Source organism: Ananas comosus, linkage group 6 (genome assembly GCF_001540865.1).
Source record: "Ananas comosus cultivar F153 linkage group 6, ASM154086v1, whole genome shotgun sequence".
NCBI classification, from domain to species: Eukaryota; Viridiplantae; Streptophyta; class Magnoliopsida; order Poales; family Bromeliaceae; genus Ananas; species Ananas comosus.
In genome coordinates, this window is record NC_033626.1 from 231,207 (window position 1) to 248,159 (window position 16,953).

At 36.5% G+C, this 16,953-nt stretch overlaps 3 protein-coding genes across 9 annotated transcripts; 1 reads left to right on the top strand and 2 right to left on the bottom strand.

Moving 5' to 3' along the window:
• On the bottom strand, window positions 789-5,690 carry LOC109711319 (cyclic nucleotide-gated ion channel 17-like). The gene is made up of 7 exons (XM_020234295.1): window positions 5,271-5,690; window positions 4,435-4,912; window positions 3,765-3,977; window positions 3,145-3,455; window positions 2,585-2,696; window positions 2,116-2,352; window positions 789-1,897 (listed from the first exon to the last, which is right to left on the bottom strand). The coding sequence occupies exons 1-7, from the start codon at window positions 5,327-5,329 to the stop codon at window positions 1,196-1,198; spliced, it is 2,112 nt and encodes a 703-aa protein (XP_020089884.1). The 5' UTR covers window positions 5,330-5,690; the 3' UTR covers window positions 789-1,195.
• Window positions 7,570-11,715, bottom strand: LOC109711812 (serine/arginine-rich splicing factor RSZ21). Of its 4 annotated transcripts, XR_002216688.1 has the most exons (7): window positions 11,559-11,715; window positions 10,833-10,937; window positions 10,098-10,186; window positions 9,602-9,824; window positions 9,107-9,226; window positions 8,850-8,998; window positions 7,570-8,721 (listed from the first exon to the last, which is right to left on the bottom strand). XR_002216688.1 is itself a non-coding variant. In XM_020235060.1 (6 exons), exons 2-6 carry the CDS (start codon window positions 10,922-10,924, stop codon window positions 8,959-8,961), a joined length of 558 nt encoding a protein of 185 aa, XP_020090649.1. In that variant the 5' UTR covers window positions 10,925-10,937; window positions 11,559-11,715; the 3' UTR covers window positions 7,678-8,958. The 4 variants fall into 4 exon arrangements, 3 of the variants coding, with proteins under 3 accessions (XP_020090649.1, XP_020090647.1, XP_020090648.1); XM_020235060.1 differs by having other exon boundaries at window positions 7,678-8,992; XM_020235058.1 differs by having other exon boundaries at window positions 7,678-8,998.
• LOC109712015 lies at window positions 13,488-15,990 on the top strand. 4 transcript variants are annotated; one of them, XM_020235431.1, is made up of 5 exons: window positions 13,488-13,785; window positions 14,577-14,661; window positions 14,963-15,076; window positions 15,470-15,542; window positions 15,663-15,990. In XM_020235431.1, exons 1-5 carry the CDS (start codon window positions 13,535-13,537, stop codon window positions 15,689-15,691), a joined length of 552 nt encoding a protein of 183 aa, XP_020091020.1. In that variant the 5' UTR covers window positions 13,488-13,534; the 3' UTR covers window positions 15,692-15,990. The 4 variants fall into 4 exon arrangements, with proteins under 4 accessions (XP_020091020.1, XP_020091018.1, XP_020091022.1 ...); XM_020235430.1 differs by having other exon boundaries at window positions 13,489-13,785; window positions 15,470-15,571; XM_020235429.1 differs by having other exon boundaries at window positions 15,470-15,990.

Consider the following 16,953-nt stretch of genomic DNA (forward strand, 5'->3'; position numbering starts at 1 on the left):
GCCAAGCAGTAATTGAGTTCAAATCAAACTGCAGATCAAATTCTGGTGTATTCTGCGCATACGCAGCATGCTACAATGAAAAGCTTGGTGTTCTCTAATGAAGTAAGAATAGCTAGCAGACCATTGTTCTAAAGGCCAATTCTGATGTTTAAATGTGCAGTGCTGTTGTATGGAATGTGAACTCCATTGGTTCAAAAAAGAAGGGGACTTTTGATGTGTTATCTGTTGAAACTAAGGTTTCAATCCTATGTGGATAGCTGAAATCAAAGAGGAATATAAGACACCAGAACTATGCAGACCACTCAAATCAAAGATTGATAGAAGACACCAAATACACTGTAGCTCCTGTGGTACAGTACCTACCTCGGTTGGTTGTCTACAATTTCAGGGTTGATCCCAGTTGCGCTAAAAATGGGGCCTGGGGTCTCTAAGGTTTAATGAAGCGTATAAGCTGTTACAAAAATAAGAGAGAGAGAGAGAGAGAGAGAGAGATGTACAGTGAGGGTCCATGTAAAGCAAGTGGAGGCTCTATACCCAGTGCTCTTTTCAAGGTTTTTGTGAATGATTCCTCCTTTCAATGTCCCTAGTATAGGAATCATTGCCTAATATAACTTATCGATTTGACAAGAACGCTTAAAATGATCGCCAAACAAGTTCGATATTTGCCTTTCTGCTCAACTCAATGTCACTGTACCTTTTTCTGTTTGGCGGCGCAATTTCTTATTAATCTGAGATTCTGAATATGTAAACACTTCCACCAAATCTAACTAGAAATTCAAGCATAGGGCTAAAGAAAATCCACAGGATGCAACAACAGTCTAAATGGCCTACATAGGTAAAATAAACTCAGGAGAATTTCTAACAGTAAAGAGAAGCTAAGATGTTTGCAATGTAATAATGATCAATGCTTGTCGACTTAGTGATATTAATTCAATAAATACATCATAAATGTACAACACTAAAAATACTAAAGACTAACCCCTTTCCTCTTGCAGATCCGCGGATGAAACAGATAGGCTTCATCACTGATACGATGCTGCGCTTTCACTCTGCTTCAGTGATCTACTTGTCTGGAGATTAGATACCATCAACCTCAAACGATACAGAAAGCAACCCTCTATACCATTCCTTCATTCATCGGGGGAATTGAATAAAAGAATAACCATCATAATGAGCCACCATAAACCAATACACCTTAATCAAAAGGCTCAACTGAAAAATCTGGTTCATCTGGCTTCTGCAACTTAGGCATATCGATGTCTTTGATCCTCCGTGCCCCTTTTCTCAAATTAGTAGCGAAATTGGAAGCCAAAATGATTACCCCAATGCTCTGTTTACACTTAGAAGAAGATACCACGGTTGAACCGCTCTCCTCTTCGGATCTTGAGTAGAAAGACGACTCTCTCAAGCTTAACTCCTTTGCCCCCTTCCTCCTCATGAACCGCCGCCATGCCACCTGAATAAAGCAAGCAGCCCACGACCTCCAGTGGGGCGAATAGAACCGGAGGGCATGCTGTAACTTCTTACTATGAAGCCGCCTGAATTGGTTCGCTACAAATTTTAGGTCCTCAGCTCGTAAAGCAAAGGCTTCTACTTCGACAAGAGCCTTTACCGTTCGGGTGGAACAGGGCAAGTTGGCAACAGACCTCGGGAGGAGGGCCCACCCCAGAAGCTCCTCGCCACAGAAGTCCCCAGGTTTTAGAGTTATGGAATTGAAGAAGCCAGTGCGGCCCCCATTGGTGGTAGAGCTTTCTAATTTTCCGCGAACAATAAAGAGCATCTCGGTCACTGGGTCACCCTCACGGACGATGTAGGTACCCTCGGTGCACAGGGAAGATACAAGCCGCTCACAGATGGCGTCGAGGAGTTGAGCATCCATTTCGGAGAAGAAAGAGACCTAGGGTTTGGAAAGGGGCTAGTTAGTAATTTTTCAAAAGTTCTCTACTTGTTGGATTCAGGTAAAATGTATTACAACTATCATTTATTCATTGGATTTTTTTTATATATAGAAGAGTAGAAGTCTAAAGCAACATTTGATATATTGACTTCCAGTATCTTCAAAATTTTATTTTTCTTTAAGTAATCTAGGAAAGAACAGGATCGATAATGGTTTACCCGGCGAACAATGTCCAAGCAGAGGTGGCGTTTGATGTCTCGACGAAGATCTGCAGGGAGACACTTAAACATGGATTCTTCATCCACGCCACGCGTTGCGAGCCACTTATATTGGATGAATCGCCTAACTCTTTCTCGCAGATCATGAGGGAGTCGGCGATGTTTCATCCACTCTTCCGTGTCTCTTTGCTTTAGTCTCCATTCTTCGACCCTCACGGTAATTGATTGAAGGTAAGTCTGAAATATGATATGACTTTAAATGTAAATTAGCTGAATATTAACTGATAAAGAAGAAAAGGATAAAACAAGACTTCGCAAGACAAGTTCAACATTTTGAACTTTATAAGAGAAAAGGAATTACTTCAAATACTGTTCTAAAACTTAAGGAAATTCTGAAAACTATAACCTTAACTGCTTGTAGATAGATGTCTAATAATAAATAATAATAGGAGCAGTGCCTTCTATATACCTCCACGTTTCCAATCAAATGGGCAAATAAGACAAGACCAAGGACTGCTAAAAATATAGCAAACAATGTCTCCCCGATGAAAGTGCTCACAGTCAAAATCTGGCCATAGCAGCTGTCAAAAAGGAAAAGAAAAAGAACAACTAAGCCACATAAGATATTCAGGAAATGTCAATGAATACTTGTCAAACTAAAACTGATAATATTCGGATAAGAATTAATCCCGATGACTTCCCCGCTATATAATCACCATTAGCTCCCCCTATGGTTCTTCTAGTTAAGTAACACACACAATGATCCGTAGTAGCTTAAACAATATGTTATTCTGCGGGTTCATACAATGTACATTACATCTGGACCAAACCATGGAAATATTAATTTTCTCGACGAGATGAAAAGAAATGGCAAAAACAAGAAAACATAAAAAGAACATGTTTGGCATATAGTTGACTATTTCGTGAAGCAGATCAATCCAGAGAAACATGTCGAGAATAAAAACAAAAAGTATATAGCAACTCAGATTAGCTATAAAAGATGTGAATTTTAAAATAAGAAAATCATACCTAAGGTTTTGCAAACCCCACCAAAATGAATAGAAGTACTTCTTGACAAACTGTTGAGCAGGAACATGATTGGACAATGCGGGCTGGAACATGCCAAAGTTGAAAGAAATGCTACTATTAGTAGCATCACAGTTCGTAAAGACATTTGTGCTATTCGCCCAAATTTGTTTTTCTTGGCTTGAGAAGTCACAATCCAGATACTTAACACGGCAAAATGGGATGTTCGTAGTGACATCCTCTTGCATGCATACTTGTTTCCAACATGTAGTTTGGCGATCAACTGATAACAAGTACCACAATGCTCCTAAGACCTGCAAGAAGTTAGATTTGGTAGAGTGACTTAATTTTACATATTAATTCCACACTATAGAAAGTGAAAGTGCTTTTAAAAAGGGGAACATAACAATATATTTGCAAGTTCAAGGGCATATATGTATGAAAGAAAGTTTCTTAAGGGCATAGATTAAATTTCTGATATTGCAAAGATATGCATCTTAAAAGATACATTTGCAGAGGGATACCTGTGAATATCGCCAATATAAACTAAGGCCAGAATATTGTTTGAGTATAAAACAATGTTCCGAACATATCAAATGATCTAAGCTATGGAAGTAACGTACATGGCTAGCTATCAAGTAAAGCAGTAGATTGTATGCAGCTCCAACCCAGGCAGTCTTTGCAACAACTCCAGTAGCTTTAATTATCTCATAACTTGAAGGAAATATGAGATATAATCTTGGAATGTACTGAATTAGAACGATCATGGCAAGGGTGTTATTGTTATGTTCAGGACTTGAATTACCAGCAGCTGGTATTACTAGCCAAATAACAATCTGCAAAATAAAAGGAAGAATTTCAGCCAGTAGCCAGAGCTCAAAAAGATCTGTAGGAAAAAGAAATAATAAGCCAACTGAGAATCCAACGCAATTGGTTGGTGAACACTTTGGCACCGTTTGGACATTGGAATAAGTTATCCAAGGATAACTAATTTGGTACGAGAATTTTCTTGTGTGATTGCAAGCAAGAAGTTTGATTTTTGCTCCTTGAAAAGTTTTGACATCTATGATTTGGAAGGATAATATATTTCACTTCCAAAGTGATTTATCTTATTCTGAAAAAGATTACTTGAAGGTCGAAAATGGTATTCCATTCTCGACATTTGATCACGCTCCTCTGCTACCAACAAACTGCTAATACTAGTGGATTGAGTCGTTTGGAATGTTACATGAATAATTCAAAAATGAAGCCAATGTGAAGGAAAAAAAAAAAAGAAGATAAAAACAGTTTTACCTGTGGCAAAGGCAATGCAGCCACTAGGTCTATAACAAAGTCTGAAGTCAAATATCTCCAAGCAATTCTCTTCGGATCCATGACAAGCTCTCCCCGTCCGAAAACCCTCGTGTCCGGAGCAACGTATGCAGTCCGAAACTTAAAGACGATGTGTAATACATACAAGAAATCAGCAAGCGATCGGAAAACAGTAACGACAACAGTGAGATGCCGATCCGTCTTAATACATGAAGTGTGATTGCCGTAATCAATAGAAGGCAAATAAAAGTACATAGGATCTATAAATACAGCAATCAAGCATGAAATCAGGAAAACACGGTTCCAATGCAGAACAAAGTCGCTTCCTGGGTTGAGCACCCCCTTTCGCCACGGCTCGTCGTCTTTAGCAAGTAGCTTGCTCTTTTTATTATTAGCATCTCCAAATCTTTGCTTGGGGACATTGTGGGTGGGTAAATTTCTCTTCTCATCAGAATAAAACCTGGACATGGAATTAGCATAGAATTTCATCAAATAATCCTATCCCTCCAACATGAATAGTTGAAACTAGGCTAAATACACCAATTAGATAGAGAGTAACTAAAATGGTTTACTTCATTTCTCAAAGTGAGTAGAGCAAATCCTAGTTGAAGCCACAAAATTGAAATATCGATGCGAATTTGCCTACAGTATTATAGAAAATTTTACAATCTAAGAATCGGAAACTCGAGAAATTTGGCCATTTCCAATTAGGTTATGCTTGATTTCCATATCTAACCTAAGAAACCCTTCCGAAAATCGAATTTTTCTACATGGTTCCTCCTAAAAATGTGATTTTTACTTAAGATTTGTGCGCTCACCTCACGGTTCTCTGCCTCTTGAGCTCCACCATATCATCAACTCTCCTCGATCCAAACATGGGAAAGTACTATTCAACAAAACCCACCATGAATCTACACCTAATGGCTCGCAAAACCGATCCAATTCACCCACAAATCAAAACCCCAGTCGTAATCCCCCACGAAAACACCAAAAATTCGGATTAAAACCAGTAGAAACCACCATTGCTCGCAGTTCCAGAGATGGATCGCCTCCTCATGTCCTCCTCATGTGGGCATCAGCTCAAATGGGAAAAAAGTCGGCGTGGGGATTCGGATTCAGGTGTAGAAATCGACGCCGAGCTCGGGGATGAACGAGGGTTTCGATTGTTTCGGCCCAAATTGGGATTTGGAGGGGAAAGGAGAACTGAGTAGTCGCAGTAGTACTCCGACGACCATTTTTATCTTAAAAAATAAAAAATTAAAAAAGTAATACACATGTGTCATGTAGTAAGGTTAAAATAAGGCTAAAGTATCACTACATGTTTTGGATTTATTACTCCAAACCCTATATGAGTTTGGTGTTACCAATAGTATTCAAGTTTAATTTAAATTTTTATATTTTTAAGATAAAAATATATAAATTTTATCCGTTTCAATTTTCTATAAGATCTTATACTATTAGAAATAAAAATTTCTAAAAAATATATAATTTTTTAGAAAAAAAAATATCAAGCCACCTGTTTTGTTTAATTAATTTTTATTGATATAATTTTAACTAAAAATATAAAATAATTAAACTTTCGAATGTAGAATCTTAAGTACTAATTATTAAGTTCTTAGACACCAATACAGTTTCTATGCATATTTACTTATTTTCTGAGTAGTTATTTACTTAATTTTAACATTCAAATTGATACTGTATGATAAAAAGAATGTCTCTATCATTATTACTTTAAACAGATGGCTATTAATTTTAATTTCTATTTTTGAATGTAAAATTCGAGTTTAAGTTTTTTTTTTTTCTAACGAGAAATAAAAAAGAGGAGTTCCCATTGATGAACGGTGATGATGAGTGCCCACACCATTTGCAAGGCAACTTCCTCATTACGCGCCGCCGTGACCAAATCGAATGGGGTCGTTAGGACCCGCCAAACCCGAGTCAGCAGGTCAACCGTTGATGGGACCCACCGCTAGAAAAAAAAAAATTTATTATGGGCATTGATGTTACTGGATTGATGCAAATATAAATTGATGCGACAAAAATTATATGGACATGGGACGATGCGGATAGACGCCGTGTGGCCCCGCCCTTCCTTTTCAAGAAAAAAAATATATATATATATATGGGCCTCAATTTTTAGAGAGAGAGAAAAAGAAGCAGATGGAGTGAAAGGGAGGCGAGGATGGAGGCGTGCCGGTCATGCGGTGCCCATCCACATTGTCCCCAAATTTCTAGTTTGAGAGCGATGCCTATATAATTTTTGTCCAAATTAATACCATAAAATTAACAATTAAACATGAATGGTATAAAATTTTATTTTGTTTGAATCAATAAGATAAAGAGTATTACCGACCGTTCCTAATGCAAGTGGAAAAAAATTTAGTTGTTGGTATTCGAGATCCCAAGTTCAAATTCTAGTTGATTCACATTTATAGTTAAGTTTATTTCTAAATAAATAAACGAAACGAATAACATGCTATCTATCTTTAAAAAATAATAATAATAAATAAGAATAATAAGAGTATTTTTCTTATGAATGTATGCGTTCACACATATCAATTACCAACGATTTTATAAGGTAAAAATTTGTACGACTTATTCTAATTATCACCCATTTTGATCTAAACTTTATTTAGTTTCAATCAGTTAACAACATTTTAAATTTAAAATTTAAATATAAAATTTAATTAGCATATTTTTATATAATTCATAAAACTATAAATTAAAAATATTGGGTTGATAGTTCACATAAATTCTATGTATTTTTCACCATTACATAATTAAAGGGATAAATTCATATTAACATGCTGTTAAAAGAGAGAGAAAAAAAAAAAAAAAAAATCTCCTTGCACTCGATACACGATGAAAATTTTGACCCATTTTTTCTAACTTCGATTGAATATTTATTATATTCACTAAGCATACCGGATAAAAAGAAAACTCCAACAACAAAAACACACAAATATATACTTAACACAAACACAAAAACCGATAAATAAAAGGATGAAACATAAGGAAACTGATAATCCGAACTGATGGATAGTTTTCACGCAAATTCGGTTTATCCAAATTGGTATGCTTATAATTTTCTAGTAGAAAAAGAGTATTTCAATGGTATTGAGGAACATTACATGCCTTCAATATTTCTATGATCTTATGGTCCACAAGAATGCAAAAAGAATGAACCACAGGGAGTAAACAGAGATGCAGCTACACTGCAAGATGTAAACCAAATTCAACACAGATCAACAAAACCGAAAAACAGAATGTTAGTCGACAGATTGAATACATGGATCAGATTCAACACATCCAATCCCAAAGCAGTAAGATAACCGCAGATAGCATAGCAAAGATTCTTGCGACCCCGTCAGGTAAAAGCACATGAACATGAACCCAGGTTGGATTAAACAGGCTAGCAATCTCATTCAGAAAGGACTTAGTTAAGTAGAAGCAGGCAAATTTCAGGCGTTTACGAGAGTATGTTCTCCAAGCGCAACCATTTTGATGCTCTGGAGCTGGGTCGGTCCTTTCCGTGCTTCGAGATGGCGGGATGCTTCCCTCATTGAGGTCTCCGCTGTCATCTTTTAGCAACCAGGAAGTGGAGCTCCAAAGTGAGCTTATATAGGCTTTTTCTCGGGGCTTTAAAGCATCAGGCGGTTGCATACAGACAACACATTCCCAAACTATGCCTCATTTATTTCTAATTTTTACCAGTAATAGAAGAAATAAACAACATTTGGAAGTTCATCGTGAAAATAAAATTCTTACTGGGGGGAAATTTCGACTACTGACGTTTAATAGATAAAAGTCTGAAGAAAAATGGAGTAACCGATTAAACCCCAGAATTGAATACTGTCGACACACCTCTGGAGTTCATCAGAAGATCATGCAGCCGAAGAAAAGAAGCAGGTCTTCGATCCTCGAATGAACGGGAAGCAGTTTTTGGTTTTCCTCACCTTGAATTACAAGCGAGAGAAGACCCAGAAGAGTCGTAGGCCTACGAAGATCGTGAATTCCCTAGTGGTTTCAGAAGACGTTTTAGGTTAGAAGCTCCCCTGCAGCTTCTCAAGTTATATGAAGGCAGTAACGAGGCAGCATCTTAACCGAAGAATATAAAGCACGCAGAAGCATGTAGTCAAGAAGGGAAATAGTCTCAATTTGATCGAAGCTAGCAGGTGAGGACGTAGCGAAGAACAAGACGATGTAGAGTATAACCACAAAAGCAAATTGAGTGCTGAAGTCCGGCGAGTCGTTAAAGCAGGACCACGCCTTTTGAACACACAAAAGAAAAGATATAAATCTTAGTTGCACGGTACATCCTTGTTATAAAGTTATACGAACTCTAAGACATTATATAGAAATGCATAACAAGGCAAATTAAGTTATAGAAACTTAACCAAGTTCACGCAGTCGAAGTTGTGACACTCAAATAGGACATAGTTCATAGCCAACAACACCAAAAGTTCCATTGCCGATCCAGAACGCATAGTGCCCACTTAATTAGGTTTAGCTCCTGCTGCGGCGGCTGTATCTGGCACCACTGTTTCTGAACAAGAATCATCAAACAAAGATTAAATAGTTCAATACGGTAAATGCAACAAGTGATAAGATTAACCTCTAAAACAACAGCAAACAGGAAGTAGGTTTAACTTACCCATTAGCATAGGGAGACTCTTCACGATCTCGGTTATATGGTGGTGACTTACTGTAGCTGCGTCCACGAGGCGGCGATACACTGCGACGCCTTGGAGACCGGTCGCGAGGACTGTAGCTTCTGATCACAGAGAAATTAGTTGTAATTCAGATATTGTCACAACTAAAGATCATCTACAGTCCAAAACATGCTCAGAGAAAATGCTCAGAGAAAGATCAAGCAGATTTGTCTAATTCATAAAGAGGAATCATGTACACAGAACCAAATTACTTCCTAAACTACAACCCCTCATTAAAAATATTTAACTGCAAACTCTACCATCCTGAGAAATCATAAAATCAATTCTGAACCTATTGCCTTTCAGGTTGTATGCTAAGACAATGAGATATGTGATGGCTAAGCATGAGTCACATTTAGTTCGGGATATGTAGCTGACCAAAAAAAAAAAGGCGAAAAAAAAAACTTCGTAACACTCAGTGCAGAAGCTTCAATTACCTTCTACCGTAGCTCGGGCTCCTACGATATCTAGGACTGCGACTGCGACTGCGGCTACGACGCCTTCCACTGCCTAAACCTCCAGGGCCGATCCGCAGGCGACATTCCCGAGCAAAGTGACCAGCCTCACCACACTCATAACACTTCATATCAGAACCACCATAGCGATCACGGCCACGACTGCTTGAGTTGTGGGACAACTCAACTCGCCATCCATGCTTACCTATTACACAAGAATCAAAGCAATTTAGATCATCGGCCAGGCATAGCAATGAGATGACCACCAGATTACATGCATGGATCAGAACAAAGAAAATATAAATATAAAAATGAAAATTAGAGGGCACACATAAAATTTAAGATTTTGCAGAGGAATATAACTAAATAGCAAATCACTTAAAGGTGAATGTAAAATCCCTTTGTAATACAGCTATGCCAGACCAAAGGGATATGTCAAATAAGCAGCAAAATTTTAAACAAAAAATAAGTTACTTACCATCCAACTCCCGAATTGCATCCTGAGCATCTCTACGGTCATCAAAGTCTATAAAAGCAAAACCTGGTGGTTTTCTAGCAACCCACACACTGCATCAAGAAAACCAAGCCAACCAACATATCACCTATGCGGCCAGTAGATAAATCACCAATTTATAGGAGGGTTAAGAGTATATCCTTTTTGGAATGCATAAAGCAACGAAAGGAACAACTTCGTATAGATAATCAGTCTTTCTGCATACATTAAGTTTGAAGAAATAGTTTGAACAAGACTGGGGGAAAACACTATTGCTACAAATTAATGGATGTACACAAGAGGTTCTAGCTAAATATACTTGTTGATCATTCACAAGCTGTTCAGTAAGATCCAAGATACATTTTGGAAAATAGTCATAAAATCAATAAAACTTAATGACATTGCTGGAAAAGGAAAAGACGTAGTTTAATGAAGATGTTCAAAACCACAATTGTATACAGCAGCATCCTCTCACTTACCCTGCTGCTCAACTCAACAATAAGACCTGTTTAGAGAAACAAACATGGCAGCTAAATATTTAAGAAAAAATAAAGGTAAGGTGTCATTTCAAAATGCCCTGAAGTTAAAGTAAGCTCTGCACTTTTGAACCAAAAGATATGTAGCATGAAGATCACTCATAAACTAGAAACAAGGAAGGAGAAAAAATACTACAAAGACACTTACTAAGCTATGTACACAGTGTCGTTTCATGTAGCTTACCTTCGTAAAACCCCAAATACTCGGAACTCATCCTCAAGCTCCCGCGCAGTAACTCGGGGATCCAAATTGCCTACGTAAACACGAGCGGCCATCCAGTACACCAACCTGCTAATATCACTAAAGTCAACCAATTTCTTAAAATCCGCAAGAAAGAAAAGGAGATGCAGTATATTGAAATGAAGCAACATTTGAATTAGTTTAACAAATATTCGTGGGTTTCCACTGATTAGTTTAATTACAGTGATAAAATATTCGAACTCATATTGTCATATATTATGAGGGCTTTCACTAATGATTAAAGTAGTTCTATCTTCTTCTTCTTCTTCTTCTTCTTCTTCTTCTTCTTTCGCTCTCCCATCTCCACAGACAGATCAAAATCTTTCTTTTCATCAACAAATCAGCAATTTCGACCCACTGTCCCGAGTGCCCAGACCTTTTTCTGCAAATTAGCTGTACCCGCAGTTTTTTCTGCAAAATAGCTCTAAAAAACCCTAGATCCCACACAAACCCTAAAGTACAAGCAGTCGATCTATCATCGAAAATAGTAGTTGCCCTACAAACAGTTCTAAAAGGGTCGAACGAAACCGGAAAGACATGTGAAGCGGGAGATCGACCAGGATATGGTTCTACGGATTTGTGCCATCTCGATCGGGAGATTGCAAAACCCTAATTGAAAAAGGAGCTCGAGCAAAAGAAACGAAGAGGGAGGGATCGATCGATGCTTACCTTGGAGGAGAGGAAAAGGAGATCCCGATCGGGGAACCCCCCCGCGATCGATCGAGATCGTGTTCGAGATCGAGATCACGATCCGCAAAGTCGCGAACTCTCCACCCACCCTACTCAACAAACCCTCACGGCGCCGTTTAAGAAGATGACGGAGCCTCATTTTATATACGATCGTTTTTTTAATTATTATTATTATTATTTATTTTCTTTTTAAGCTCAAAGTGAGATAACTGCTAATTGTTCTACACAACAGTTAATAACGTTTTGGGGAAACTTCAAATACTTTTTTCACTTTAGTACCATATAATTTAAAGTGTATTAAGATAGTACCATATAGTTTCGTACTTTCTCACTTTAGTATTATATGATTTCAAATGTATCAAGTTAGTACCCTGTGCTTTTATTTTTTTATCAAAGTTTGTACCCTGTGATTTTATTTCGGGGTATATAATTTAACAAAATATTAAACCATATGGTACTAAAGTGAGAAAGTGCAAAACCACATAGTACTAACTTGATACATTTGAGATCACAGGGTACTAAAGTGAGAAAATACGAAATCACAGGGTACTGACTTTATACATTTTAAACCATAAGATATTAAATGAGAAAGTACGAAACCACGTGGGGTATTTGAAGTTTTTTCTGAAGTTTTTACTTCTTACAAAAATATTTCAAAAAGTAGTTCTTTGACTACTTAAAAAAAAATTTGCCAGATTTTTCAAAAATGAATTGTTACATTTTTTAAAAAAAATTATTCGAAGAACAAAAAAAATTAATAATAATATTTTTTATAAATAATAATTTTTTATGCTTTTTTGATGAACCAAATTCTCAGTTATTATTTTATTATACACACTATTGGTGGTAACGTAAAAGTTTGAGAATGCGTACGCATGTTTTTACAAAAATTAACTTTATTACTGTATGCAAATACTAATTTTATATGACTATTTTATAATTATGCATATTAGCCAAAATATGTCTTGAAAATAGTGAATTGTATCGAGCTGCTCTAGTGGGATGTATGAATATATTATTCAGTATTTTTTTATTTATTTAAAAAAGTTTAGTATATTAGATAAATAAAATATGTAAGGATTTTTTTTTGCATTTAGCCATTTCAAAACTCTTTTTATTTTTCAAATGGCTCTAATAAATTTATATTTATATATATGGATTTTTTTTTGCCACACAAGTGCAATATTTATATTTTAAGCTGAATATAGTGATTGAATTATCAAATTCTTATCCATATTCGAGTTAAATTTTTTTAACTTATAAGGATGATAAAAAAATTACAAAAAAAAAAACGATAATCGAACCATCGTATTTAAACACGGTAATTAAATCACCGTAAGTATTCAACTTACAAACACCATCTAGATGTTTGTGCGGTAAGGAGATAACTATTTATGCAAATATAACTTAATTAGAATCATTAGTAAAATAAAAAATTGAAAAGGCTATATGCTAAAATAATCCTAATATATATTTAAAAATCTAAAATAAGTGCGTGATATTCGGCCCTTAATTATTATTTTAAAGTGAAATCAACTATCTTATGATAAAGTATACAATTCTACCAAATTATCTCTATTCGTCCTCAAAAGAACTAAAATAGATTCTAATAAATTACAATTATAAAACAAAAATTCTTGAATACGACTCTAATTGCATGTATAAAATATCTCGTTCAACATATTTATTAGATTTACTTAAAATATTTTTATATTTGAGTGACGGGAATTGACGAACTTACAAAATTAACTCAAAATATAAAAATAAAACTTTTAACCTCGAATGACAAAAACAAAAAAATTATAGTGAACAAATTATTGTTGAATTATTTATTTTGACATTCAAATAAGATCATAAAATATTGCTTAATTACTGATTAGTGATTACTTATTCAATAAACCACATTAAAAACAAAAAATGAAAAAAAAGACTCTTTTCGCAACCCCGTCCCGAACATGGCGTGTAGCGTTGCGTCGTCGCTCCGACCCTTTCTTCTCCCGCACAAACGCTCCATCCAAGGGTTAGGGTTAGGGTTTCCCGACCACGCCGCTCCGGAGCCCTCTCCTTCTCCTCTCACCCTCCTCCCCTTCCGCCGCGGATCGTGGGAGCTCCGTGGTAAGGTTCTCCCTGTGGGGAGTGTCGTAGCAACTTCTTTGGGGAGGGGAGAGGGAGGGGGGAGCTCGTCGTCGCCATGGAAGGAGAGCTCGTGAGCTCCTTTATCTTCTTCTTCTTCGTCTTCCTCTTCCCCTTCCTTTCGGTTTAATTTTACTTTAATACACTGAATTTTGAGGTGTTTTGCGTTCCATGCTATGCTAATTTTTCATGTCAAACCCTAATTGAACTTCGGATTATACAAGAATTTCTACAGTCCATTAGTAGACGATAGAATTTTACATCAAAATTGGCATTTTGATTAGTTTCTGATGCTCTAATCCCCATTCTCAAACCTACAAAAACATGTTTTGGTGCGAAAATGGGCTATGACAGTAGTTTACTTGTTTTATGAACCCACTGTGTATGCACCCTATAATCGTCGTTTCTAATGTTGCTATTAAAGGTTCCTAGTATTTTACTAGTATGAGATATCTTTTTTAAAAAATTTAACCTTGATTGAATTGTTTGCTGTGCCCGTGCACATTGAGGTGGAATTCGGAGAAAAATGTGGACAATAGATTAAGAACTTAATTTTCCCCGCAGATATTTAACTATGCGAAATGTTCTTGAAGAGCACAAGGAGTATACTGATTGATGGTTTCACTGTTCTTCTATCTCACAATGTTCTTCGAATGTGCATTAACTCTGCTGTTTGAGCACTAAACTAGTTAAAAAGCTTTAAACAGATTTTATAATGTTTGACTTCATTCTTTAGTATTTTAAATTAAGATGTAATTGTGAGATATCTGCAAATTATACCGGTCCTGCTGTTTGCAAAGAGATTTGTATTTGTAAATATACTGTATTTGAAGTATCTTTTATTTTTTTTTGTTTTAATGCTAGCTGGAGCTCACAAAGAAGACAAGTAATGTATGCTAATTTTCAAAGAGGCAGTAGGCGAACCTTCGTGGCTTTTGCTAATGCAAATGTAAGTATTTATGCTTCTGATTATGCTTCTGATTAATACTGATATTTTTCGGTTTGGATTGGATTTAACTTTTAGTAGAAAATCTCGTGCGATTACTTTGTATTAGAGGTTTGCTTTGTTAGTTGAATCATAGTTTATGCCGTTAATCGTGCTAAGAGAACTTCATTGGCTCTAATGATTTTCAGCAATAAGGAATGCCTAGTTTTGGTGATTATCTATTTCCGGCATTTATTTTTGCTGTTTCCTTTTCTTCTGGTTTTCGTTTGTTGTAAAAGCTGATTAGCTGTACTGAACAACTTAGGTGTCTCAAGGAAAGAGAAGTTCTGGCGATGACATTATAATGGTCGACCCCCTCGAAGCAAAGCGCTTGGCCGCCAAACAGATGCAAGAAATTCAGGCGAAAGAAAAGCTCATAGTGTGTGAAACCTTTTCTCTGCTTTGCAATTGCCTTAATTTTTATGCATTATTAAACAGTCTTTTTCTAATTATCGCCATTATGCCGTAGTCTGGTTCTTAAGTCCCATAACCAAGACAGACCAAATTCATTTTTCTTTTCATTTGGTTTCCGATTTTAACTACAACAGCTTCATCGATATCTATGGACAAAGTGAGGCATCCCTCTATTTGATAGGTTGGCTCCAATAGTAGTTCTGCTGTAGAATAACCCGATTTAACCAAAACTACTCTCATCCCATAGAAGACGAGGAATAACTTAAGTTATCCGTCTCTCATCTGCCGAACAATCAATGACGTAGAAATTCTTGTAACGCTTCTTCCTGAAGTTGTAGTAAGGTGAAATTTGATTCAGAGGAGACGCCGCGCGGAGGCCATCAATGGAGCGTGGGCGATGATCGGTCTCACAGCAGGACTGGTTGTAGAAGGTCAAACCGGAAAGGGCATTCTGGGCCAAGTTGATCTTCATATAACCAATCCCTTTTTCTTTTCTTTTATGTTTTCATTAGTTCTTTAATAAGATCACTAATCCTTTTTGTTCTTTTCAGCTAGCTGGATATTGGGATGCTTTTACTAAATTATTTGTGCAGTAACGTCAAGGGATTTTCTTCTTCTTCTTTTCTTTTTTTTTTTCCGTCTCATTTGTTGTGATGAGGGGGATTCTTGGTTGGAGCAAACTTATTTCATTTATTCAGGCTCTAAGAAAATAACACAACAGCGACAAATTATACCGCTCGTTTTGTTTTTAGTGTGCTAATCAAAATATTGTACGATAAATTGCTATTCTTAAGCAACCTTGCAAGATATTTGAAGATGTTGGATGCTCTTGATTAAGAATTAATACTACATGGTGAGAGTGATTTAGTTACTTTTCTATATGGTTGAATATTCTTATTAACAATTTAATCCATGTTTGTTCCTTTTATTCCTGAGCAAATTTGCTATGAGCCCTAACCTTTTTAATTAATCATCACAAGATCTATTGAATGTGCTTTTTGGTAAAAAAAAAAAAGGTTTGTGAAACTTACTTGATCAAGTTTTAGTGGATCTGGGCTATTAGATGACTCTTTGATAGTAAATATCTATTTTTATATTTTTATTATATTGTGTGACTCATTGTAAATTATATACGATCGTATTTTTGAAAATCAATTACGTACGGAAGAGAAAGAGATTGAAAAACATAGTTAAAAAATTAAGGCCAATTTGCATAAAAAATTCACTTATTTTGGGTTTTTGCAAAATCGGGCCATCTTTTTCATTTTTACAGATTCAGTCCGCTTTTTCAGCAAACTGACCAAAATACCCTTATTACTTTTTCTCTTTCCTCTTTCTCTCTCTTCTTCGTTTCTCTCGTTCTTTTTTTTTTCTCGCCGGTAGAGCGGAGGCGGAGCGGAGGCAGAAATGGTTCGTCTCGCCTCTCACCCTCATGCTCTCGCCCTCGCCCTCGCCCTTGCCCTCGTCCATGCANGAATGAGGGTGAGAGGCGAGACGGACCGTTTCCGCCTCCGCTCTGCCGGCGAGAAAAAAAAAGAACGAGAGAAACGAAGAGGAGAGAGAAAGAGGAAAGAGAAAAAGTAAAAAGGGTATTTTGGTCAGTTTGCTGAAAAAGTGGACCGAATCTGCAAAAACGAAAAAAGTGGCCCGGTTTTGCAAAAGTCCAAAATAAGTGGATTTTTTATGCAAATTTGCCAAAAATTAATTATGGTAATATAAAATGTTTAAGTATTTATATTTAATTAATAATAATTCAAGCCCGAGTTCGTATGACTCGGATCGGGCGATTGGTACCCGAACCCGCTTACCCGCATCGCTCGATCCTCTTTAACTCTTCTCCGA